This window comes from Pelophylax lessonae, assembly GCF_965119305.1.
Source record: "Pelophylax lessonae genome assembly, chromosome: 11".
Taxonomy (NCBI): Eukaryota; Metazoa; Chordata; class Amphibia; order Anura; family Ranidae; genus Pelophylax; species Pelophylax lessonae.
The window spans coordinates 7,646,415-7,672,281 of NC_138778.1; the positions used below are offsets into that span (position 1 = coordinate 7,646,415).

Genomic DNA, 25,867 nt, shown 5'->3' on the forward strand with positions numbered 1-25,867 from the left:
CTGATGAGGCTGCACAGATGGTCACTGATGAGGCTGCACAGATGGGCACTGATGAGGCTGCACAGATGGTCACTGATGAGGCTGCACAGATGGTCACCGATGAGGCTGAACTGATGGTCATTGATGAGGCTGCACAGATGGTCACTGATGAGGCTGCACAGATGGTCACTGATGAGGCTGCACAGATGGTCACTGATAAGGCTGCACAGATGGGCACTGATGAGGCTGCACAGATGGGCACTGATGAGGCTGCACAGATGGTCACTGATGAGGCTGCACAGATGGTCACCGATGAGGCTGAACTGATGGTCATTGATGAGGCTGCACAGATGGGCACTGATGAGGCTGCACAGATGGGCACTGATGAGGCTGCACAGATGGGCACTGATGAGGCTGCACAGATGGTCACTGATGAGGCTGCACAGATGGTCACTGATGAGGCTGCACAGATGGTCACTGATAAGGCTGCACAGATGGTCACTGATAAGGCTGCACAGATGGGCACTGATGAGGCTGCACAGATGGTGTCTGATAAGGCTGCACAGATGGGCACTGATGAGGCTGCACAGATGGTCACTAATGAGGCTGCACAGATAGTGTCTGATGAGGCTGCACAGATGGGCACTGATGAGGCTGCACAGATGGTGTCTGATGAGGCTGCACAGATGGTGTCTGATGAGGCTGCACAGATGGTCACTGATGAGGCTGCATAGATGGGCACTGATGAGGCTGCACTGAGGAGGAGGCACAGTTTTGTAAGCTATAGCAACCAGTCAGATGCCACTCTAGGCCCTAGAGCCTGTGTCCTGGTTGCTATGGGATACCAATGATGTTTTGAAACCTATAGCAACCAATCAAACCCCATTCTGGGCCCCAAAGCCTGTGTGCTGGTTGCTATGAGATACTAATGGTATTTTGTAACCTATAGCAACCAGTCAGATGCCATTCTAGGCCCAGAAGCGTGTGAGCTAGCTGCCGTGGGATGCTAATGGTTGACTGTAACCCTAAGCAACCAATTAGAAGCCACTGTAGAATAAGAAGACCACTCTAGGCCCTGTAGCCTGCCACTTGGTCACTATGGGATGCTAATGTTAATGTAACCTATAGCAACCAATCAGATGCCACTCTAGGCCCTGAAGCTCAGTTGCTATAAAATGCTAATGGTGGGCTGTAACCCACAGCAACCTATCACAAGCCACTGTGTATAAATCAGGCCAATCTAGGCACCTGAAGCCTGCTCTGCGGTTGCCATGGTATACTAATTGTGGGCTGTAACTTATAACAACCAATCAGAAGGCACTGTGTATAACCCAGGCCACTCTAGGCTCCTGTACAGCCTGCGCTCCGGTTGCTATGGGTGACCATGTCGCTGGTTGTTATCAGGGTAGGCGCAGCGGAAACGTCACATCCGGTATTGGCTGCTCCCGGAAGCGGAAGTCCCCGGTGCTGTCTGTGCGGTGAATTTGCCAGTAGAATGGGAAGAGCGGAGCGGAAAGCGGAGATGCGGGAGGAGATCGTACGGCGGGAGCAGCAGAGGGAGCGGAGGAGGCAGGTGGGACGCCACGGGCTGGGAGGGTCAGGAAGGACGGGAATAACGGGAACTCTTCGCATTCTCCCCGCAGATCTCCCGTATATTGCACAAGACGGCGGCGGAGAGGAGCCCCGGGGAGCGGCAGCTGCTGGAGAGCTACGCCGAGCTGGTCCGGGAACTGGAGAGACACCAGCAGAGGAGAGAGAGGGCGCGGCACCGGGAGGAAGAGGTGTGTGCACCGGAGGGGGCTGTTCTGGGGTGACAGGGGTGCAATCACTGGGCACAGCACTGATGGAGGAGGAGGGGTGCAATCACTGGGCACAGCACTGATGGAGGAGGAGGGGTGCAATCACTGAGTACAGCACTGATGGAGAAGGAGGGGTGCAATCACTGAGTACAGCACTGATGGAGAAGGAGGGGTGCAATCACTGGGCACAGCACTGATGGAGGAGGAGGGGTGCAATCACTGGGCACAGCACTGATGGAGGAGGAGGGGTGCAATCACTGAGTACAGCACTGATGGAGGAGGAGGGGTGCAATCACTGGGTACAGCACTGATGGAGAAGGAGGGGTGCAATCACTGGGCACAGCACTGATGGAGGAGGAGGGGTGCAATCACTGGGCACAGCACTGATGGAGAAGGAGGGGTGCAATCACTGGGCACAGCACTGATGGAGGAGGAGGGGTGCAATCACTGAGTACAGCACTGATGGAGGAGGAGGGGTGCAATCACTGGGTACAGCACTGATGGAGGAGGAGGGGTGCAATCACTGGGCACAGCACTGATGGAGGAGGAGGGGTGCAATCACTGGGCACAGCACTGATGGAGGAGGAGGGGTGCAATCACTGAGTACAGCACTGATGGAGAAGGAGGGGTGCAATCACTGAGTACAGCACTGATGGAGAAGGAGGGGTGCAATCACTGGGCACAGCACTGATGGAGGAGGAGGGGTGCAATCACTGGGCACAGCACTGATGGAGGAGGAGGGGTGCAATCACTGAGTACAGCACTGATGGAGGAGGAGGGGTGCAATCACTGGGTACAGCACTGATGGAGAAGGAGGGGTGCAATCACTGGGCACAGCACTGATGGAGGAGGAGGGGTGCAATCACTGGGCACAGCACTGATGGAGAAGGAGGGGTGCAATCACTGGGCACAGCACTGATGGAGGAGGAGGGGTGCAATCACTGAGTACAGCACTGATGGAGGAGGAGGGGTGCAATCACTGGGTACAGCACTGATGGAGGAGGAGGGGTGCAATCACTGGGCACAGCACTGATGGAGGAGGAAGGGTGCAATCACTGGACACAGCACTGATGGAGAAGGAGGGGTGCAATCACTGGACACAGCACTGATGGAGGAGGAGGGGTGCAATCACTGGATACAGCACTGATGGAGAAGGAGGGGTGCAATCACTGGGCACAGCACTGATGGAGAAGGAGGGGTGCAATCACTGGGCACAGCACTGATGGAGAAGGAGGGGTGCAATCACTGGGTACAGCACTGATGGAGGAGGAGGGGTGCAATCACTGGGTACAGCACTGATGGAGGAGGAGGGGTGCAATCACTGGGTACAGCACTGATGGAGAAGGAGGGGTGCAATCACTGGGTACAGCACTGATGGAGAAGGAGAGGTGCAATCACTGGGTACAGCACTGATGGAGGAGGAGAGGTGCAATCACTGGGTACAGCACTGATTGAGAAGGAGGGGTGCAATAACTGGGTACAGCACTGATTGAGAAGGAGGGGTGCAATCACTGGGTACAGCACTGATGGAGAAGGAGGGGTGCAATCACTGGGTACAGCACTGATGGAGGAGGAGTGGTGCAATCACTGGACAGAGCACTGATGGAGAAGGAGGGGTGCAATCACTGGACACAGCACTAATGGAGAAGGAGGGGTGCAATGACTGGACACAGCACTGACGGAGAAGGAGGGGTGCAATCACTGGGTACAGCACTGATGGAGGAGGAGGGGTGCAATCACTGGGCACAGCACTGATGGAGGAGGAGGGGTGCAATCACTGGGCACAGCACTGATGGAGGAGGAGGGGTGCAATAACTAGGCACAGCACTGATGGAGGAGGAGGGGTGCAATCACTGGGTACAGCACTGATGGAGAAGGAGGGGTGCAATCACTGGGCACAGCACCGATGGAGGAGGAGGGGTGCAATCACTGGGCACAGCACTGATGGAGGAGGAAGGGTGCAATCACTGGGTACAGCACTGATGGAGAAGGAGGGGTGCAATCACTGGGTACAGCACTGATGGAGAAGGAGGGGTGCAATCACTGGGTACAGCACTGATGGAGAAGGAGAGGTGCAATCACTGGGTACAGCACTGATTGAGAAGGAGGGGTGCAATAACTGGGTACAGCACTGATTGAGAAGGAGGGGTGCAATCACTGGGTACAGCACTGATGGAGAAGGAGGGGTGCAATCACTGGGTACAGCACTGATGGAGAAGGAGGGGTGCAATCACTGGGTACAGCACTGATGGAGAAGGAGAGGTGCAATCACTGGGTACAGCACTGATGGAGAAGGAGGGGTGCAATCACTGGGTACAGCACTGATGGAGAAGGAGGGGTGCAATCACTGGGTACAGCACTGATGGAGAAGGAGAGGTGCAATCACTGGGCACAGCACTGATGGTGAAGGAGGGGTGCAATCATTGGGCACAGCACTGACGGAGAAGGAGGGGTGCAGTCAGTGGACACAGCACTGATGGAGAAGGAGGGGTGCAATCACTGGACACAGCACTGACGGAGAAGGGGGGGGGTGCAATCATTGGTCACAGCACTGATGGAATATCGGCTGATCATAGCCGCGGTATGAAACACTGCTAGATACTGGGGTGATAACGGCAATGATGGAGAAGCGGGGGTGCAATCACTGGGGTGATAAGTCTTCTGGGTGGAGGGTGGATAACAGCCGTAACATAGATCAGTGATGGATATTTCTTTGTAGTATAGATGTAGTAAAGAATGGAGATTGTGGCAGACATCGTTTATGTTGTTGCAATTAAAATTTTTGGTTGTCTTCTTCAGATTGTTGACACTGATGAGGTGCTGCAGGAGAAGGTGCTAGATCTGGCAGATGCTGTACATGGTGCTAAAAACCTGGTCATCTACACTGGAGCTGGAATCAGCACGGTAAGTAGGAAGAACTATCCCTTGGCACTGTTAAGGTTGCACAGATGGTCACTGATGAGGCATTGCTAAAGGATAACGTCAACCTAAAGTTTGCCATGCATGGCTCGATTTTCTCTCCGCTCGCTAACAGTTTGGAGGGAAGAATGTCCATTGTCAGCTATTGTGTCCAGGCATCCATGGCTGCCTAAATATCCGAACAGTGACTGCATCTGATAAGCCTTGTCACAGCCAGTTCCCTACTGCGCATGCCGAAGTGTGCTGTGCTTTGTGAATGACTTGGTGGTGGGGAAAGGAGGAGGGGGGCGAGCTTTTGGGGGACTTTGCTGCCGTGAAGTCACACAGAAGTGGAAGCAGATACCTATCATGATCAGGTACCCGCAACTCCCCCCCCCCCCCCCCGTGGCAGCGGAGGGGGGGGGGGGAGCAAACAAGCAGAGCTTCCGCTTTTGAGTGGAGCTCTGCTTTAACAGATACCTACGCTACTGTAGATTTATGACCCGTGAATTGTCTTTAATGACCAACTGAGCTGGGACCGCTCTTTGCTATCCATATGATTGCATCTATAGTTTAAGTGGATTATGTGGCGGACTGGGTCGTGCGGGAAACCTCTTTTTTTTTTTTTTTTTTTGTTTTTCTTTCCCTTTTTTCTCCTTCTTCCAATCTTTCTTTTGTCTCTTCCCCTTCTTTATAACCGCAGGTTGTGTGCTGAAAGCAATCATTTCACAATCAGTCATTTAGATCAGTGTTTCTCAACCTTTTTTTCTGTCAAGGCATCCTTTAACCACCTCCCACCCGGCCATTGTAGATATACGGCCGGATGGGAGTCTCGTCCTTCTGAATGGACGTTCCGGAACGTCCTTCAGAAGGAGCGAGATCGCGCCGCCGCGGGCACGCGCAGCGGCGCGATCTCGATGTGCCCGTGTCCCTCGGACACAGCGCAACAAGATGTGTCAGGAGGGCCCTGTGATTGGCCCTCCTGATCACATGACGGCTGTGTCCAATCACAGCCGTCATGCAATGTAAATACAGCCGTTGTAACGGCTTCGATCTCTTCTCCTCCCTGACAGATCCTGTCAGGGAGGAGAAGAAGAGGATCGATACTGGAGCTGGGGTGATCAGTGAGTATTTCTAATTACTCACTGATCACATGGGGGGTCTGTGCTGGTAATCAGAACATTGATTACCAGTGCAGTCCTGGGGTGGGTGGGGTGCCACTAGAGCCACCAGGGATGCCCACCCATGACCACCAGGGATGCCCACCATGGCCACCAGGGATGGCAAACAGCCTGCCAGTGGTGCCCTCCTATCAGTGCTGCCCACCAATGCCATATATCAGTGCTGCCCACCAATGCCATATATCAGTGCTGCCCACCAATGCCATATATCAGTGCTGCCCACCAGTGCCCATTATTGCCACCCACCAGTGCCCATTATTGCCCACCAGTGCTGCCTATCAGTGCCCCCCATCAGTGCCCATCAGTGCTACCTATCAGTGCCCATCAGTGCTACCTATCAGTGCCCATCAGTGCTACCTATCAGTGCCCACCAATGCTACATATCAGTGCTACCTATCGGTGCCCATCAGTGATGCATATCAGTGCTACCTATCAGTGCTGCATATCAGTGCCACCCCATCAGTGTCTCCTCACCAGTGCCTGTCAGTGCGGCCTCATCAGTGCAGGAAAAAACTTATCTTTTCACAAAATTTTATAACCTAAACAAAAAAACTTTTTTATTTTTTTCAAACTTTTCGGTCTTTTTTTATTTGTGCACCAAAAAAGAAAAAACCTGGCAGTGATCAAATACCACCAAAAGAAATCTCTATTTGTGGGGAAAAAATGACACAAATTTGGTTTAGGTACAGTGTTGCTTGACCGCGCAATTGTCATTCAAAATGCAACAGCGCTAAAAGATGAAAATTGGTCTGGGAAGGAAGGGGGTTTAAGTGCCCGGTATTGAGGTGGTTAAAAATGATTGACAGTCTAGGGCAGTGATGGGGAACCTTGGCACCCCAGATGTTTTGGAACTACATTTCCCATGATACTCATGCACTCTGCAGTGTAGTTGAGCATTATGGGAAATGTAGTTCCAAAACATCTGGGGTGCCAAGGTTCACCATTACTGGTCTAGGGGGCACTACATTCTAAAATGTGAAAACTATTTTAATAGTTTTATATAATGCAGCAACATTCACATAAGTAGGACACTCCGTGTTAGAGGGGATTTCTTTTTCCAAAGAAAATACACTTTTTTTGCAAACTGGTACTGACTAGTATTCCAATGTTTCTCTTCTCCCTCGGTTTTTCTTCATCACTCAGCTAATGTGACCCCTAACACTGATGGAGAAGGTCAAGAGAGGGAGATTCAAGGATGCCGTGCAGGCGACTGATATCCTCCTTATCAGCTGATGATGCCGTTTGTTGTTAGGACGGCGGCAGCAAGAAGGTTGAAATGGTGCAAAGTGAAAATCTGCAGCTTGATCCATACGCCAGCTTGTATACAATTTGTGGACAATTTTTAGGCATTTTGCCAAGGCACCCCCCAAGAAACCTCAAGGCACCCCAGGGTTGAAAGGCTGATTTAGATCTCTCATCTTATCTGTGTTTATTCCACTCCAAGAACTGCTCACCCTGATCCTAGCTGCATGCTTTTGGTATTGAGTTGCAGCCACCTGATTTGTTCTCTATGTACTGGGGGGTGACTGATCCAAGTGTCCCCATGAATCGGCTTTTGATTGTTTTATTAGTTGCTTGTCTTTTGTATGTGACCCCCCTCTGTTTGCTTCCAACAGGCCGCTGCTATTCCAGATTATCGGGGACCAAGTGGGGTCTGGACTCTACTGAACAAGGGCAGAAGCGTGAGGTGAGCAGACACGAGGGTCCTATTTTTATAAAGAAGTGGGGTGCCTTACAGCAACAGCTGTTTCAGTGTAGCCGCTGCATCCCAATTGACATGAATTAAAACTAAAACGTCTGGTGCTGTCGGTGACACACCTCCCATCCCTTAAACACTTAAGCCCCGGAAGATTTTACCCCCTTCCTGACCAGGGGGTATTTTGCGATTCGGCACTGCGTGACTAACGGACAATTGCGTGGTCGTGCGACGCTGTACCCAAACAAATTTGGCGTCCTTTTTTTTCCCACAAACAGAGCTTTCTTTTGGTGGTATTTGATCACCTGTGCGATTTTTTGATCACGCGCTATAAACAAAAAAAGAGCGTAAATTTTGCAAAAATAACAATATTTCTCACATTTTTTTATATGAAATTCCCCCCAAAAAAATGTAAAAATCAAAATTTTTTAACATTTTCGGCCAATTTGTTTTGCTACCTATGTTTGGTAAAAAAAAATCGCAAAAAGCGTATTTTGATTGGTTTGCGCAAAAGTTATCGCGTTTACTAACAAAGGGAAAGATTTTTGTCATTTTTGTTGTTTTTTTTTTTTTAACGCGTAATGGCAGCGATCTGCGATTTTTTTTTTTTTTTGCGGTACTGCGACATTGCGGCGGACAGATTGGACCCTTGACTGACATTTTTGACACTTTTGGGGTTACCAGTGACATTACTACAGTAATCAGTGCTATATATATATATATATATATATATATATATATATATATATATATATATATATATATGCACTGTTACTGTAAAAATACACTGGTAGTGAAGGGGTTAACTTTATTTGAAAGGGAGGGGCTATGTGTGTCCCTAGGGGCGTGCTTTCTACTGTGATTGGCTGTGGCTTCAGCTGTATGAACGGTGATCAACGGTTCTACATAGTAGAACCGTATGATCATGTCTCATACACAGGGGAGAATGACAGGTGGCTTGTTTACATTAGCCGCCCGCCTTTCTCCCTCTCCCCCGACGATCGCAGAGTGAGCGGCGGACATCGGGTCCGCCGGTCACACGCGTGGGGGGGTCCGTGACCACGCGGGAGCGCGCCTCCGGGGGCGCGCGCTCGCTCCCTAGACCCTCACAAGTAAGCGACGTAGACCTACGTCAGTTTGCCTGTGAGGGGCTGACCGCCGACGTAGATAGTCGTGCGGCGGTCGGCAAGTGGTTAAACACTTACCGACCAGCCGCCTTACATATAGCTAAAGCTATAGTGCACCATTTATGAAGCACCGTGTTTATATGTATATGAGGTTATATGTAACACTCCATGATAAGTACAGCGCTGTCATTAACCACTTCTGGACTGGAAGGATTTCCCCCCTTAATGACCAGGCCATTTTTTTGCGATTCGGCACTGCGTTACTTTAACTGATAATTGCGCGGTCGTGCGACGCTGTACCCAAATAAAATTGATGTCCTTTTTTCCCACAAATAGAGCTTTCTTTGTTTTTTTTTTTTTTTTTACTTTCTGCTAATTAACATTCCCAAAAAAAATAAAAAAAATTAAACTAATTTTTTCATCATTTTAGGCCAATTTGTATTCTGCTACATATTTTTGGTAAAAAAAAATCCCAGTAAGTGTATATTGATTGGTTTGCGTAAAAGTTACACATTTGGCATGTCATGTTTTTTGGCGTATATATACGTCACTCGCCCGCGAGCCAATAGCAGGCGCGCTCCCGCCTGTTCCTGCACATCCCCGCACGATCGTACGCCGGTCACTCACGATCGTCCGCCGGAGAGGGAGAAAGGCAGGCAGCTAATGTAAACAAAGCCGTCTGTCATTCTCCCTGGTGTAACTGCAGAGATCATACGATCCTTCTATGTAGGATCGTATGTCTCTGTGGTTACACAAACAGCCACATTCCATAACAGTTAGAAGCACGCCCCTAGGGACACATTTAACCCCTGCATCTCCAATAAAGTTAACCCCTTCCCTGCCAGTGTCATTTTTACAGTAACCGTGCATATGTATAGCACTGATTACTGTAGTAATGTCACTGGTACCCCCAAAAGTGTCAAAAATGTCACTCAGGGGTCCGATCTGTCTTCCGCAATGTCGCAGTCCCGCAAAAAAAATCGCAGATCACCGCAATTACTCGTTAAAAAAAAAAAAAAAACAATAAAAATGACAAAAATCTTTCCCTCAGTTAGTAAACGCAATAACTTTTGCGCAAACCAATCAAAATACGCTTATTGTGATTTTTTTTATTTATTTTTTTTACCAAAAATATGTAGCAGAAAACAAATTGGCCTAAAAATGTTAAAAAAAATTTGATTTTTTACATTTTTTTTGGGGAATTTCATATAAAAAAATGTGAAAAATATTTTTTCAAAATTGTCGCTCTTTTTTTTTTTTTTAAAGCGCAAAAAGCAAAAATCGCACAGGTGATCAAATACCAGCAAAAGAAAGCTCTGTTTGTGGGGAACAAAAGGACGTCAATTTCATTTGGGTACAGCGTGGCACGACCGCGCAATTGTCCGTTAAAGTCACGCAGTGCCGAATCGCAAAATAGGCCCTGGTCTTTGAGCAGCCAAATCCTCCGGGGCTTAAGTGGTTAAAAGTCAGCAGATACACCTTTTTGTAGCTGCTGACTTTTAATAAACACAGAAAAGGCTGGAACTCTGCTTTAACAAGTGTAGCAGCTGAGCAAGGATCCGCTCATGGATGAGCACCTGATGGGAGCTGGAGAGAAAAAGGAAAGCTTGGAGCGGCACAGCTACTATTCCACAATTACATCTCTGTCCAAATTCTGACGCACGCTTTGACTCCTAAGAAACGTGCTGAGACTGATTGTTTGGCGCAACAAATAAATGGCAGAAAAATGGTGCAACCTGCGCTAACTTATTGGCAATTTGTTTTTTTATTTGGCCCAGTGTTTTTTTGTTTTTTCTTTAATTTTGTTTTTTCCTTCCGTATTTCCTTTTACGCTAATCAAACACTTTTATCGTTTATTTCTGTAGCACTGGTGATCTAAGTGAAGCTCAGCCAACCTTCACACACATGTGCATTGCTCGGCTCCAAGGAGCAGGACTGGTAAGTTAACTTTTTTTTTTTTTTTTAATACATGTTGGGTGCTGCCATCTTGGATGTGATGTCAGCAATCCCAGCAGACACCAATCTGTCCCTCAAGTGACACTCTACAACACAGGTGTCAAACACAAGGCCCTCGGGCCGAATCCGGCCCTCCAGGCCATTTCGTGTGGCCCTTGCACCTCTCCTGCAGCTGCTGCATCTCCCTCATCTCTGCCCCCACTGATGGCAGCAGAGAGGACAGATCTCCTCTGCCAGATCCTGTGCTTCCCCCCCTGTAGCTGCAGAGAGGACCACCCAACTTAGCAGTTGGCAGCAGAGAGAACACAACTCCACTTACAGATCCTGCACCTCTCTGTGCAGCTGCAGCACCCACTCCTCTCCACCTCCTCTGGTCTTAGCATTCAGCAGACTCCGGCAGCTGACTCCAGCCCTCCTCCAGACACTGCAGTTGCTGCTTCCCAGCTCTGCCTCCAGCTTCTTCCCAGCAGCAGCACATGGTAAAGGGGATACACTGTGATGAGAGGGTGGGGGGCTCTTGACTTCTAATAGTGGTGGGCTACAGATAGAACTGGCCCTCTGAGGGCGACCATAATGGGAATGCGCCCCGTGATGAAATTGAGTTTGACACCTCTGCTCTACAATATTAACCTTTTATGTAGCTGTCAGGAGAGGAGCAAAGGGTATGTGGAAAGTTGAGTGGAGGAGCTAGGCCAGCACAGACAGTAATTGGATACTTTCAAAAGAGGAAAAGGCTATGTCATGCAAGGAGAGAGGGGGCGGTGCTATGAACGGACACTTTGTGGATTGTCAATTCCCTAACAAATTCAGAGGCAGGTTGCAAGTCTAAAAAAAAAATCTGTATGGAAAGATAGAAATCTGCAGGTAAGCAATTCAGATACTTGAGTTTTCTGCGCTTTTTTTTTTTTTTTTTTTTTTTTTTAGGGCTTTCTGTTCAGCACCAATGAGACAGCACTTGGGTCTGACAACTATCTACACTTGAACTGAGCCTTAGGGCCCTTTTACATGGTCAGTCCCATCAGGTCCCGCTGTCAGTTTTTTTTATATACACACATACATACATACATACATCCCTCAAAAATTCTGATCGCATTTTGCAAGTGGAATGATGAGGATGGCGAGTAAGGGCTGTGCTGTAAGAAAAGGGTGGACCCGGGGCACAAATCGGTGCGCCCTGAGCCCACCCATTGTGTGACAATAACGAATGAATATTCGCTATTGTCGCACGGATCCTCCTCCTGGCCAATCGGGAAGCGGGTCCGAGACCCGTTTCCTAATTGGCCGAAAGGCAAACAATTGCCATTGGCCAAGGAGGAGGAGGGAGACGCGGAGGATTGAGAAGCCGCCGCTGCATCAGGTAAGTGCACGCTGGTCTCTCTGCACGGTGTGGGCACCCTGCATTGAAAGGGGGCACGCTGTGGGCACTCTAAAGTTGTTGTTGGTAATATTTTTTTGTAACTTAATTCTGAATAAAACATTTAACAGTGTAATTTTGTGAGATATTTTACGAGGGCGTGTTTAGGTGCGGAGCAGGGTAAGGTTTGGGTGGGGCAACAAGTGGCGAGTAACTCTTAAGGCCTGGCTAGTAGCTCATGACTTGAAATTTTGAGCCCTGTATGTGTATGTATATATGTGTGTATATATATATATATATATATATATATATATATATATATATATATATATATATATATATATATATATATATATATCATTTTAGCAGAGACCCAAGAGAATAAAATGCGATCGTTGCAACCTTTTTATGTCGCACAGTATTTGCACAGAAGTCTTTTAAACGCAGTTTTTTGGGCCAAAATACACTTTAATTAATTTATAAAAAAAAAACTAAACAGTAAAGTTAGCCCAATTTTTTGTATAATGTAAAAGAGGATGTTACACCGAGTATCATGATCTCTCATTTTCTCATTTTCTCCAGAATCGTGCAGCTCTAGTGCGCCCCATAATTGCATCACCAAAAATCCTCATTAGAATAGGTTATACCAGAGGATCTTTGACTATATAGAACAGGGATCCTCAAACTACGGCCCTCCAGCTGTTGTGGAACTACAAATCCCATGATGCATTGTAAAACTCTGACATTCACAGACATGACTAGGCATGATGGGAATTGTAGTTCCTGAACAAATGGAGAGCCATAGTTTGAGGACCCCTGCTATAGAACAATAAACTCCTGCGCATGAATGGATAGACCATGTAGTGGTTATAATGTCAATGCCCGGTCGTAGAGTGGATAATTCTTAGGTAGCCTTGCTGACCTCTAGGACTGGGGTTGTCCTGACCATACTGTAGAAATGAGCCCTAATTTTTTTTTTAATTTTACGGACCCTACTCGGGTAGGTGTGTCAGTGGAGGCAACCCGCATCCATCTGCGCGGAACACCCCAGAACTTTTTCTAAAAATAAGGCCCCTTTCACACAGCCCGTCTGTCGAACGGACTCCGTTCATCTCAGCGGGGGATCGATCTGCCGATCCCCCGCTGAGCAGGAGGATGACAGCTGTTCTCCGTGCTGTGTGCAGAGACACAGCTGTCAGTTCCCCATACATCTCTATGGGGGAATCGGATGGGAACGGACCATCGGTCCGTTCTCATCCGATCCCATCCGCTGGACGGATGGAAAATAGGGTTTCCATGCGTCCAGATTTAACGGATCGGAAGTCTGCTGACATCCGATGCCCCATAGAGATGCATGGGGGGACCGTTCAGATCCGTAAAACAAAACTGACAGGCGGATCTGGACGGCCCGCTAGTGTGAAAGAGCCCCAAAGGTTTCAGAGTCTTGGTGCAAAAAAGAAGTGTATTCCCGGATACCATAAATCTCCTACAGAAGGGAGGCATCTCCGCTGCTACAATTGTGCCCCTTGTCCTGCGGGGGAAAATTCCAATGGAACAGGGTTCCTTCGAAATGTGTTAGACGGTTGGGTCCTGGACAGGGCTCCTTCCCTCGGTCCCTTTACGGGTGTACAGCCACATAGGTGGCCTGATGAGCCTTTACTATTGTGCGGTTTGTGAGTAGACATCTGTATGTTTTATCACCATTTCTCTAATAAATACATTGGATAATGCACCAGGCCGGTCTCTTTTCTCTTTTTCTACGGATCTTTGACTATAATAAGACTGACAATCCAGTTCTAGTATTTGTTCGCTCTTCTTACAGGTGAAACATGTGGTGTCACAGAATTGCGATGGACTTCACCTCCGCAGCGGATTACCTCGAGAAGCCACTTCTGAAGTACATGGAAACATGTACATTGAGGTAACAACGCCTATGGGGAAGTTTTGTGTCCTCTTCATTTTTCCTCCATATCTTCCAACCAAACTGAGATGGCTAATAGAGTAGGGAAACCCTAACCATGAACTTCTCTTAACCACTTGCCAACCGCCGCAAGTACATATACTGCGGCGGTCAGCCCCTCACAGGCAGAGTGACGTATCGGTACGTCACTAGCCTGGGAGGGTCTGGGGAGCGAGCGCGCGGTCACACACCCCACCCCCCCGCGCGTGTGACCGGCGGACCCGATGTCCGCCGGTCACTCTGCGATCGGCGGGGGAGAGGGAGAAAGGCAGGCAGCTTGTGTAAACAATCTGCCTGTCAGTTCTCCCTGTGTAGAGACACTGATCATACGGTTCTACTATGTAGAACCGTTGATCAGTGTAACTACAGCTCAAGCCACAGCCAATCACAGTTAGAATCACACCCCTAGGGACACACACTGCCCCTCCCTCTCAAATAAAGTTAACCCCTTCCCTGCCAGTGTCATTATTACAGTAACAGTGCATATGTATAGCACTGATTACTGTAGAAATGTCACTGGTAACCCCAAAAGTGTCAAAAATGTCAGTCAAGGGTCCGATCTGTCCGCCGCAATGTCGCAGTACCGCAAAAAAAATCGCAGATCGCCGCCATTACGCGTTAAAAAAAAAAAACAACAAAAATGACAAAAATCTTTCCCTTTGTTAGTAAACGCAATAACTTTTGCGCAAAAAAAACAAAATACGCTTTTTGTGATTTTTTTTTTTTTTTTTTTTTTTTTAACCAAACATATGTAGCATAAAACAAATTGGCCGAAAATGTTAAAAAATTTAGATTTTTACTTTTTTTTTTTTTTTTGGGAATTTCATATAAAAAAATGTGAAAAATATTGTTATTTTTGCAAAATTGACGCTCTTTTCTTGTTTATAGCGCGTGATCAAAAAATCGCACAGGTGATCAAATACCACCAAAAGAAAGCTCTGTTTGTGGGAAAAAAAGGACGTCAAATTCATTTAGGTACAGCGTCGCACGACCGCGCAATTGTCCGTTAAAGTCACGCAGTGCCGAATCGCAAAATACCCCCTGGTCTTTTAGCAGCCAAATCCTCCGGGGCTTAAGTGGTTAATTGCTCCCCTTTTGGTCTTTTAAAAATTCAGTTGAAAGCATTTTGTTTTAACTGTTTGAATAATGCAAAAATACTTGTTGATCCTTCCCAAAAAATCTTATCAGCTGATAACTGTGCAGCACAGATCCTGTGCTGTCTGCCTCTGCTTGCTGCAGTGCTATCACTTCCATTGTTCCCAGCTTTGTCTCAGTGGTATAGAGCCAAGCCTCCCTGTTATGAAGATGCAGAAAAGTGAAATGTCAACTGTTGATTTGTAGGCTTGTTCTGAACCCCTGCCCCATGACAGCCTGGGAATAATAAATGTATTTCATTTTTAACCACCTCCTGCCTGGCCTGTTAACCACTTGCCTACTAAGCCTATTTTTGACATTTGGTGTTTATAAGCTAAAATCAGTTGTTTTTGCTAGAAAACTACTTAGAACCCCCAAACATTATATATTTTTTTTTTAGCAGAGACCCTAGAGAATAAAATGGAGATTATTGTAATATTTTTTATCACACCATATTTGCGCAGCGGTCTTCCAAACGCAATTTTATTGGGAAAAAATCACTTTTTTGAATTAAAAAATAAGAATCCAGTAAAGTTAGCCCATTTTTTTCCATAATGTGAAAGATAATGTTACGCCGAGTAAATAGATACCCAACATGTCATGCTTCAAAATTGCGCACGCTCACGGAATGGCGACGAACTTTGGTACTTAAAAATCCCCATAGGCGACACTTTAAAAATTTCTACAGGTTGCCATCTTAGAGTTACAGAGGAGGTCTAGGGCTCAAATTATTGCTCTCGCTCTAACAATCGCGGCGATACCTCACATGTGTGGTTTGAACACCGTTTACATATGTGGGTGGGGTTTCCGTGTGCATTCGCTTCTGCGCGCGAGCTAACGGGGACAGGACGCTTTATTTTTTTTTTTTTTTACTATTTATTTTATTTATTATTTTTTATTTTTACACCGTTTTAAAAAAAAAAAAAAAAAAAATTGATCATTTTTATTTCTAATACAAGGAATGTAAACATTCCTTGTAATAGAAATAGGCACGACAGGACCTCTTTTTTGTGAGATCTGGGGTCAAAAAGTCCTCAGATCTCACAAGTACACTGATAAAGTTGGAAAGGAGAAAAAAAAAAAAAAAAAAAATGACAAAAAAAAGGGACCTTTAAGCCGGTTGCTCGGCAACGACGTTTGCCGTCGCTCCGGTCCTCCAAGACAATAGTCGAGTGAGGGCAAGCTTGCCCTCACTCGACATCCTGTCTGTGAGGATCCGGGACCCAATCGTTTTCCCCGCTGCCGGCGGGTCTGGTAAGCAGGGAAAAGGACCGGGAGGGGGGGGGGCACCGGGGGGGGCACCCCTTCCGCCATCCCGGAAGGTGATCTCGCGGCGAATCCGCCGCTGGGACCACCCTTATCGGAAAGCCGATCGCCTGCAGTTTAAAAAAATACCAGGGTTATGGCAGCTATCTGCTGCCATAACACCGGTATTTAGCTTTAAACTCCGGACGTATATGTACTATGGGCCGGTATTGAGGTGGTTAATAATACGGTTGGGCAGGAGCACTGTTATCCCGGGTGGATGTTGTATGACATTCTCCCAGTCACGCACCTTGTGTGCGCCCTAGGGGCAGTCGGTGACACACTGTGTCCAGTGGAATCGGACCAACCTCGGTACCATGTGATCGCTGTAACCAGTCACATGTCCGTTACGTGATGCTGAGCCTCCATGATTGAAACCTAATGTAACCGAACATGAAGCAGCAGCGGACATCTTCTTACACCCATGCAAGTGCTGAATTTTACATTTATTTTAGCAGTAAACTCGCCTTATAGACTGAAATAGATTATTTCACCGAGACCGAGTTAAATAGTCTATTTCACTATATAATCTGTTTATCACTGAGCAGTGCGGGGTGTACCAAGATGGCCGTCGCCACCTTTTGGTTGCAGGCTTGTCGCTATATTTACTAGAATACAATAATAGAAATGTCATGCTGTGATTCAGTCTATAAGGTGAGTTTACTGCTAGGACTTGCATGGGTGTAAGAAGATGTCCGCTGCTGCTTCGTGTTCTGTCACATTAGGAAACCTATTGGAACGCATAGCACAAGCGCCCTAAGTTCTCATCCGAGCGTCCCTTCCGCTTGCAGAATCTAATAGGTAGAGGTATTCTGATAGAACACTGGAGAGGAAAGAGCTAGATGATGCTGGATGTTCTCCAGCCAGCAAATGAGGCGGGGCTCAATCTGACTTGCTGCAGCTTCTAATGCACATTGTGAGAAGCTGACAGTGTGCAGGGAAATCAGAGGAAGCCGTTTCAGTGCAGGAGAGGAGCCGATACAATTGTGTAAGACAGAAGGGAAGGTTGGCGTTCAGCGGTAACTTTGTGTCTTTGTCTCTTTATTTTAGGTTTGTACGTTGTGTTCCCCGCACAGAGAGTATGTCAGGTTGTTTGATGTGACGGAACGCACTGCTCTCCACAAACACAACACTGGCCGTAATTGTCACAAGTGCGGAGGAGAACTGAGAGACTCCATTGTGCACTTTGGGGAGCGGGGGAAGCTGGCACAGCCGCTGAACTGGGCCGGAGCCGTGAAAGCTGCAGAAAAGGCCGATGTCATCCTGTGCCTGGGATCCAGCCTAAAGGTAGTCCCATCAACCATCGCTCTTCTTCTTTTGTTTTTTTAGAGTTCTGACTGCATTCAAAGCCAAAAGGTTTTATGGAGACCTCCAAAATAAGCTTAGAGTGCGGCTTGAACCTTGACTTTAACCCCCATGGTCCCCCAGGAATGAAGGGGTGCAGGTGTGCCAGCGTGCTCATCCGGTGCAGTAAGCATGACCTGAAGCTTCACCCTACATGTCTCCGCCAAGAAGCCACTCCCACTGAAGCCTTTTAACCTGCTTAGCCATAACGAAGTCCAAGTGGACGGGACGAAACACATCAGGGTGTGGCTTCTGGGTGGAAACCTAGGCTGAAGCCATTCCTTACCTTTATGTCATGCTGGCTGGTCAGGAGAGTCGTGTTTTCTTTCACTTGCCTCAAAACTTTTTATTTTCAAATTGGAGAGAGTTGGGAATCTTAAAGCGGAGTTCCGCCCCCCCTTAAAAAAATTAAGTCAGCAGCTACAAATCCCTGTAGCTGCTGATTTTTATATAGTAGAACTTACCTCTCCGGGGAGCCCGCAATGTCGGCACCCGAAGCTGATTTACATATCGGCTCTCGGGTGCCGCCGTCCAGGGTAAGGGAACCTGGTAGTGGGAAGCCTTTTTGGCTTCACTGCTGGTTCCCTACTGCACATGTGCAAAGTGCGCTGCGCTTTGTAATTGGCCCAGCAGTGGAGGAAAAAGGAGGGGGCCGAACTTCCGAGGGACAGCGCTGCGGCGCCGTCTCCCAGGAAGTGGGGAAGGGTACCTGTCAAAAACAGGTACCCCACCTTGAAAGGTGCCAAACGTGGCACCAGAGGGGGGAGGAAACAAATGAGTGGAAGTTCCACTTTTGGGTTTGGCTTTAAGAGAGCTGTCAGCATAGCCCATACACTACTAGGGGTCAGTGCTGGGGATAGAAGTTGTCAGAGAAGGTCAGTGCAGGGGAAAACCTTCCAGCCCAGAAGTGGTTAAGAAAAAAAAAAAAAAAAAAAAAGTCGACATTCAGCCTGTGTGTATTTCGGTTTGGCAAACGCTGATCAGAGTGTTCTGGCGGGGCGGGGGGGGGGGTCGTCCACCTGTTAGAACACATCAGCTCAGTGGGGGAGAGCGCTGAACTAACATCGCTGGATTGCACAGAAAAAAAACAATTTTTGGGTGGACCCGGCTTTAGGAGAGTTTATCGCTATAAATATCGGATGTTTCCTTCCCAGCATCGCTAGAGTGCGATTAACAATGGTTCCTTCTGTATCCCAGTCTAAGTATATCACATAGGAATGTTCCATTCAACCCTCTGATGGTTGATGTTGAGCTGCATACAAAGTTACTATTGTTATCTTCCTGAGAGCCGTGCTGGGAAGGAAGCCTCCGTCCACAATTCTAACATCGAACGTTCCTAGCGAGAACTCTGATAAGGGAGTGTGGAGTGTTATTAACCATGTAAGGACCGGGCCTATTTCTGTCAATTGTTTGCAAGTTAAAATCAGCATTTCTCTTTCATTCATTGAGGGACACCGCTCCTGTCATTCTTGACCATTGGGTTATGCTGCCCCCTACAGGAGTAGGACACTAGGCAGAAAAAACATCTGGCTACACCCATGGGCAGTCCCTGGGGGTATAATTCCTGCTATAGTCACTCCATTTTTTTTTTCTGCCTAGTCAGGAGTATAGATCTAGTTCCTTGCTGGGATCTCTGGTCCTGGCAACATTTTTTCGATGGGGAATTTTTCGTCCTGGATTTTTCCTGTGAGATCTACTATCAACTGCCGAACCGGGCAACGGCTGAATAATCTAGATCCAGTGGTCACCCCAGTCTGGCCAGCGAGGCCTCAGCTTTGCGCTAGGTTGGCTGCAACCTAGCCCCATTGCCTCGGGCTGAGTCACAGCTTTCCTCCTTGCCGACAGCCCCCCAATTTCAATGGAGAGGAGGATCTGTCTGGATCGGTGCCTACCTAGTTCCTGGTATGGTGAATAGCTATATATATATAATTTTTTTTTTTTTTCAAAATTGTCGCTACCTTTTTTTGTTTATAGTGCAAAAAAATAAAAATCGCACAGGTGATCAAATACCACCAAAAGAAAGCTGTTTGTGGGGGGGAAAAAAAGGACCTCAACTTTATTTGGGTACAGCGTCGCACGACCGCGCAATTGTCAGTTAAAATAATGCAGTGCCGAATCGCAAAATAGGGCCTGGTCATTAAGCAGCAAAATCTTGTCTAAGGGTCCTTTCACACGGCCGCTCCGTGTGTCCGCAAATCATCCTATTTTTTTGCGGATGATTTGTGGACATCAATGTAAGTGAATGGCACTGCGGATGTCGGCGGAATACCCTCCGCTGACATCCGATTTTCCTCCTTTCAGTTCTGTTCCGTTTTTTCGAATGGAACAGAACCCTATTTTTTCTTCCGTGTAAAAAACGGAAAGGAAGGAAAATCGGATGTTAGCGGTGTCATCCGCTGACATCCACATTGCCATAGACTTACATTATGTCCGCATATCATCCGCAAACGGATGGGATGATATGCGGGCACACGGAGCGGATGACAGAAATGTCATCCGCTCCGTGAAAAAAAAAAAAGTCCCGCAGCGGAGCTTTCACACGGAGCGGCCGTGTGAAAGAAGCCTTAACCACTTAAAGCGGAGTTCCGGTCACAGATCTCATTTTTTGATGAACATACCCCCGGGACAGTCAGGGCTAGTAGATTCCACAATGGATAGCCTCTGATCTGTCCCGGTTTGCACTTACCTGCAAGAAGAAATACTTACCTTGAAAATTTCTTCCACTGCGTTTCCATCTCTCTTGTGGGCAGCTGAAGCCGGCGCGGTCCTCTTCGGTGTCCTCTTCCGCGTCTTCTTCTCCCAGAATGCGCCGCACCGGCCCCTCTCGTCACTTCCGGTGCGGCGCCGCATTCCTAAACAGCTTCTGGGCATGCCCAGAAGCTGTTTAGCAGGGGAATGCGGTGTCGCCCGGAAGTGACGTGCAGGGCCGGTGCCGTCGCATTGATTCCTGGGAGCGATGACGTTCAGCTCCCAGGAATCATCGCGAGGCAGGAAGTGACGGGGAGAGCCTCGGCGCTGGAGGAGGAAGTACTCTGAGGTGAGTATTTACGATCTTCGATTACAAGGTGAGTGTACAAAAAAAAAAATAACTATCCAATTCCTTTTCAGGTTATGTGTAGCTAGCGGAGTGGCACAAAAAAAAAATACCGATTTTGTGCCCGGAACTCCGCTTTAAGCCCCGGAAGATTTTACCCCCTTCCTGACCAGGGGGTATTTTGCGATTCGGCACTGCGTGACTTTAACGGACAATTGCGCGGTCGTGCGACGCTGTACCTAAACTAATTTGACGTCCTTTTTTTCCCACAAACAGAGCTTTCTTTTGGTGGTATTTGATCACCTGTGCGATTTTTTGATCATGCGCTATAAACAAAAAAAGAGCGTCAATTTTGCAAAAATAACAATATTTTTCACATTTTTTTTATATGAAATTCCCAAAAAAAAAAAAGTAAAAATCAAAATTTTTTCAACATTTTCAGCCGATTTGTTTTCTGCTACATATGTTTGGTAAAAAAAGCAAAAAGCGTATTTTGATTGGTTTGCGCAAAAGTTATCGCGTTTACTAACAAAGGGAAAGATTTTTGTCATTTTTGTTGTTTTTTTTTTTTTTTTTTTTTTAACGCGTAAAGGCGGCGATCTGCGATTTTCTTTTTTTTTTTTTGCGGTACTGCGACATTGCGGCGGACAGATCGGACCCTTGACTGATATTTTTGACACTTTTGGGGTTACCAGTGACATTTCTACAGTAATCAGTGCTATACATATGCACTGTTACTGTAAAAATACACTGGCAGTGAAGGGGTTAACTTTATTTGAGAGGGAGGGGCTGTGTGTGTCCCTAGGGGCGTGATTCTAACTGTGATTGGCTGTGGCTTGAGGTGTAGTTACACTGATCAACGGTTCTACATAGTAGATCCGTATGATCAGTGTCTCTACACAGGGAGAACTGACAGGCAGATTGTTTACACAAGCTGCCTGCCTTTCTCCCTCTCCACCGACGATCGCAGAGTGACCGGCGGACATCGGCTCCCGCTCCCGCGTGGTCACGCACCCCCCGCGGCGCGTGCTCGCTCCCCAGACCCTCCCAGGCTAGTGACGTACCGATACGTCACTCTGCCTGTGAGGGGTTGACCGCCGCCGTATATAGTCATGCGGCGGTCGGCAAGTGGTTTAAAGTCGTTAAAAAAAAAAAAAAAAAAGTTGGTATTGACCATGTATTTTATTTATTTTTATTTCATCATTATTTATTAACTAACTTCTATGTTCAGGTGCTAAAGAAGTATCATTGTTTGTGGGGAATGAATCGACCTGCAAGCCGACGTCCAAAACTGTACATTGTAAATTTACAGGTAATTTGTTTTCTTTTGGTAATATTACATACTTGCTATATAAAAATGAATCCTGATAAATTCTATCTTCAACATGGAATTCATTAGTAATAGCCAGGAGGAAAACCCAATAAATATGAAAAAAAAATGAATAGATTATAAAAAATCAAGCAAATATGTAGAAATTAATATTTAACCACTTGCCTTCTGTGCACTTAAACCCCCTTCCCATCCAGGCCAATTTTCAGCTTTCAGCGCTGTCACACTTTGACTGACAATTGCGCGGTCATGCTACACTGTACCCATATGAAATTTTTATCATTTTTTTCACACAAATAGAGCTTTCTTTTGGTGGTATTTAATCCTCTCTGGGTTTTTTATTTTTTACAAAAAAAAAGAAAAAAGACAGAAAATTTTGAAAAAAAAAAAAAAAAAGTTTTTCTTATTTTCTGCGAGTAAATTTTGAAAATAAATTTTTCTCCTTCACTGATGTGCGCTGATGAGGCGGCACTGATGGGCACTGATAGGCTGCACTTATGGGCACTGATGAGGTGGCACTTATGGGCACTGATGAGGAGGTACTAATATGCCGCACTGATAGGCGGCACTGATGAGCACTGAGAGGCGGCACTGAGAGGCGGCACTGATGGGCACTGGCGGATGGCACTGGACACTGACGGGTGGCACTGATGGGCAGCACCATCAGTGCCCACACTCAGTGCCCATAGTGCTGCCAGTCAGTGCTCATCAGTGCTTAGATGAGCAGGCACTGATGGGCACTGACTAGCAGCACTATGGGCACTGATTGTGGGCATTGATGGGGGGCACTGATGGCGGGCACTGTGGGCACTGATGGGGGGGCACTGTGTGTGTGTTTTTACCTCTAGTAATCAGGGCACTGGTGATCAGTGCCCTGATTACATTCTCCTGTGTCCCCGGCGCTGTGAGGCTCCCCCTCCTTCCTCACACTGCAGGCTCCGTGTGAGGAAGGAGCGCCGGCGATGAGAGATGATCTCATATGTTTACATATGAGATCATCGCTCATTGGACGGCCCGATCACGTGGTGAATGGCCGCTGTGATTGGCCATTCACCACAGATTTCCCCCGCAGCGCGGGAGCGCGCGGGGGGCGTGTCACTGGGAGGCCGTTTAAAAACGGCCTCCCGAAAATTCGAGTCCGCGCTGCAGCCGTATATAGGCTGTAGCGCGGATGGGGGAAGGTTAAATAATTTAAATATTTTAAAAATTATGAAAGAGAAAGTAACAGAGATGGCAATAATGTTGGCTAAGAATGAATATGGAGGAGAGAGGGAGAGGGAAGATAGAAAAGGGGAAAATGTATTGTAAGGCAACATTTTCGCAAATCTATTCTTAAAGATGATGTATGTCTTTTTCTTTGAAATGTTTTGTAAGTCTATTTTAAGGAAGTTCAATAAAAAAAAAAAAAAAAATAGTGAAAGCAAATAAAGTTAATGTCAGCATCTCTCTCTAAAAAAAAAAAAAAAAAAAAATGAATCCTTTCAGTTGGAAGCTTCTAAATGCCCTATGCTGTATTTTTATTGGAGACGGTTAAAGCTGATTCATTGCTATTATAAATATTCTCATGAACCACAAGTTTTTATTAAATCCGAACCCCATTAAAATAAAAATCAACGGCTCCACAGTTAAAGTGGTAGTATACTTCGCTTTTTATTTTTTAACTACAGGTAAGCCTATAATGCAGCCTATAATAAGGATTACCTGTAGGTAAAATTAATATCTCCTAAACCAGCACGGTTTAGGAGATATTCACCCGGCATGCAGCCGCTGACGCCAGCGGCGCATGCGCTCAGGTCTGGCGGACCTTCAGAGTTCCTTGCCAGGAAAGTGATGCGCGCGGGAGTGACGTCATCGCGGCTCCGGCCACTCACAGTGCCAGAGCCACCGACCCTAGAAGAGACGCCGAGGGAACATGACAGCTCCCTCGGCGGTGTCCGGGCAACCATGTTGGGGCTTCGTTCTAAGGTAAGTATTTCATAATGTGCTAGTATGCGATGCACACTAGCCCATTATGCCTTTGTCCTGCAGGGTTTGTTTTTTTGAGGATTCAACCGCTTTAAATAATAAAAAAAAAATAAAATTAAACGCTTTCTCTGCAATACTTATCTGAAAGTACATGTTAAAGTGGAGTTCCACCCATTTTAGTAACTTTAGATGTATGTAATCCCCTTTAAAACGACTTTTACCAATAGAAACTTTTTTTTCTCTTTTTGCTTGCAAAACCTTATTTTCTTCTTTATTCATCCTCTCCTCACTTCCGGGTCCGGCCGCCGATCTGCGATTTACGTCATTCGGCGATTCGCAAGGGCTGCTGGGATGTATCTCATGCGATGAAATCTTGCATTATTACACAGGAGTCCTGAGCTGTACTCATATGTATTGTATTGAGGCTGTGCTCTGCCCCGCCTCCGCCCCGCCTCCTCTCAGTGAGCTGTACTCGGATGTATTGGATTGAGTCCGTGCTCTGCCCCGCCTCCTCTCAGTGAGCTGTACTCGGATGTATTGGATTGAGTCCGTGCTCTGCCCCGCCTCCTCTCAGTGAGCTGTACTCGGATGTATTGGATTGAGTCCGTGCTCCGCCCCGCCTCCTCTCAGTGAGCTGTACTCGGATGTATTGGATTGAGTCCGTGCTCTGCCCCGCCTCCTCTCAGTGAGCTGTACTCGGATGTATTGGATTGAGTCCGTGCTCCGCCCCGCCTCCTCTCAGTGAGCTGTACTCGGATGTATTGGATTGAGTCCGTGCTCCGCCCCGCCTCCTCTCAGTGAGCGAGGACTGAAAGCATTATATCCTCACTGAGCTCACTAAGAGGAGGCGGGATGGAGCACGGCCTCAATACAATACATATGAGTACAGCTCAGGACTCCTGTGTAATAATGCGAGATTTCATCCCATGAGATACATCCCAGCAGCCCTTGCGAATCGCCGAATGACTTAATCGCCGATCGGCGGCCGGACCCGGAAGTGAGGAGAGGATGAATAAATAAGAAAATAAGGTATTTCCAAGCAAAAAAAAAAAAGTTTCCATTGGTGAAAGTCGTTTTAAAGGGGATTACATAAATCTATGTAATCTAAGTCTAAAGTTACTAAAATGGGTGGAACTCCACTTTAACCTTAGAGGTTGTACCCCTAAAGCTGGATACACACTATACAATTTTCTTTAGATTTTTTTACCTTCAGACTTACCAAAACCATATAATATGAGGTCAGACCTAAACACTTTCAATTTGTATGCAATCAGGCCGGCCCTCCCACTACATAGTTGAGGGTAAATCTAATGGAAATCTAACAGCAAAAGTTGTATAGTGTGTATCCAGCTCAAGGCTGGGTTCACACATATGCAGTTGCGGATGGCAGTCCGGAGCCCGGTGTATTTCTGTTCACCAGTTCAGATGTGATTTTATTTATTTTTTTTTTTACCTGAATTTGAACCTGAACTGGACCCAAAAACACACAGGACTCTTTTTAAAACCACACCGCGTCCGGCCCACACATGTGGAAGCCGGCTGCATTGAGAGACAGTCACATTCACAGTTAAAAACGCATCCAATTTGCATGTGTGTGAACCCAGACTTTAAAAATAAAAAGAGAGATCCCGTTCCCTTGTTCGGTCTAATCCTAAGCGTTAAAAAACCTGGTTGATCCTGCCTGTTCCAATGTCCTTCTACAGGTGCATCTAAAAAAATAACAATGTCATCAAAAAGTTAATTTATTTCAGTAATTTAGTTCAAAAAGTGAAACTCGTATATTATATAGATTCATTAACACCAAG

The 25,867-nt window shown here is 46.9% G+C and overlaps 1 protein-coding gene across 1 annotated transcript in view; it reads left to right on the plus strand.

Annotated features, from left to right (window-relative positions):
• The first annotated feature begins 1,421 nt into the window (after window positions 1–1,421).
• The window catches only part of SIRT7 (sirtuin 7), a 29,000-nt gene continuing 4,554 nt past the window's right edge, over window positions 1,422–25,867 (plus strand). The window contains 8 exon segments of the mRNA XM_082272692.1: window positions 1,422–1,552; window positions 1,623–1,760; window positions 4,578–4,682; window positions 7,474–7,544; window positions 10,546–10,618; window positions 13,813–13,911; window positions 17,440–17,676; window positions 21,999–22,079. Of these exon segments, the coding sequence (XP_082128818.1) occupies window positions 1,475–1,552; window positions 1,623–1,760; window positions 4,578–4,682; window positions 7,474–7,544; window positions 10,546–10,618; window positions 13,813–13,911; window positions 17,440–17,676; window positions 21,999–22,079 (882 nt within the window). The 5' untranslated portion in view covers window positions 1,422–1,474.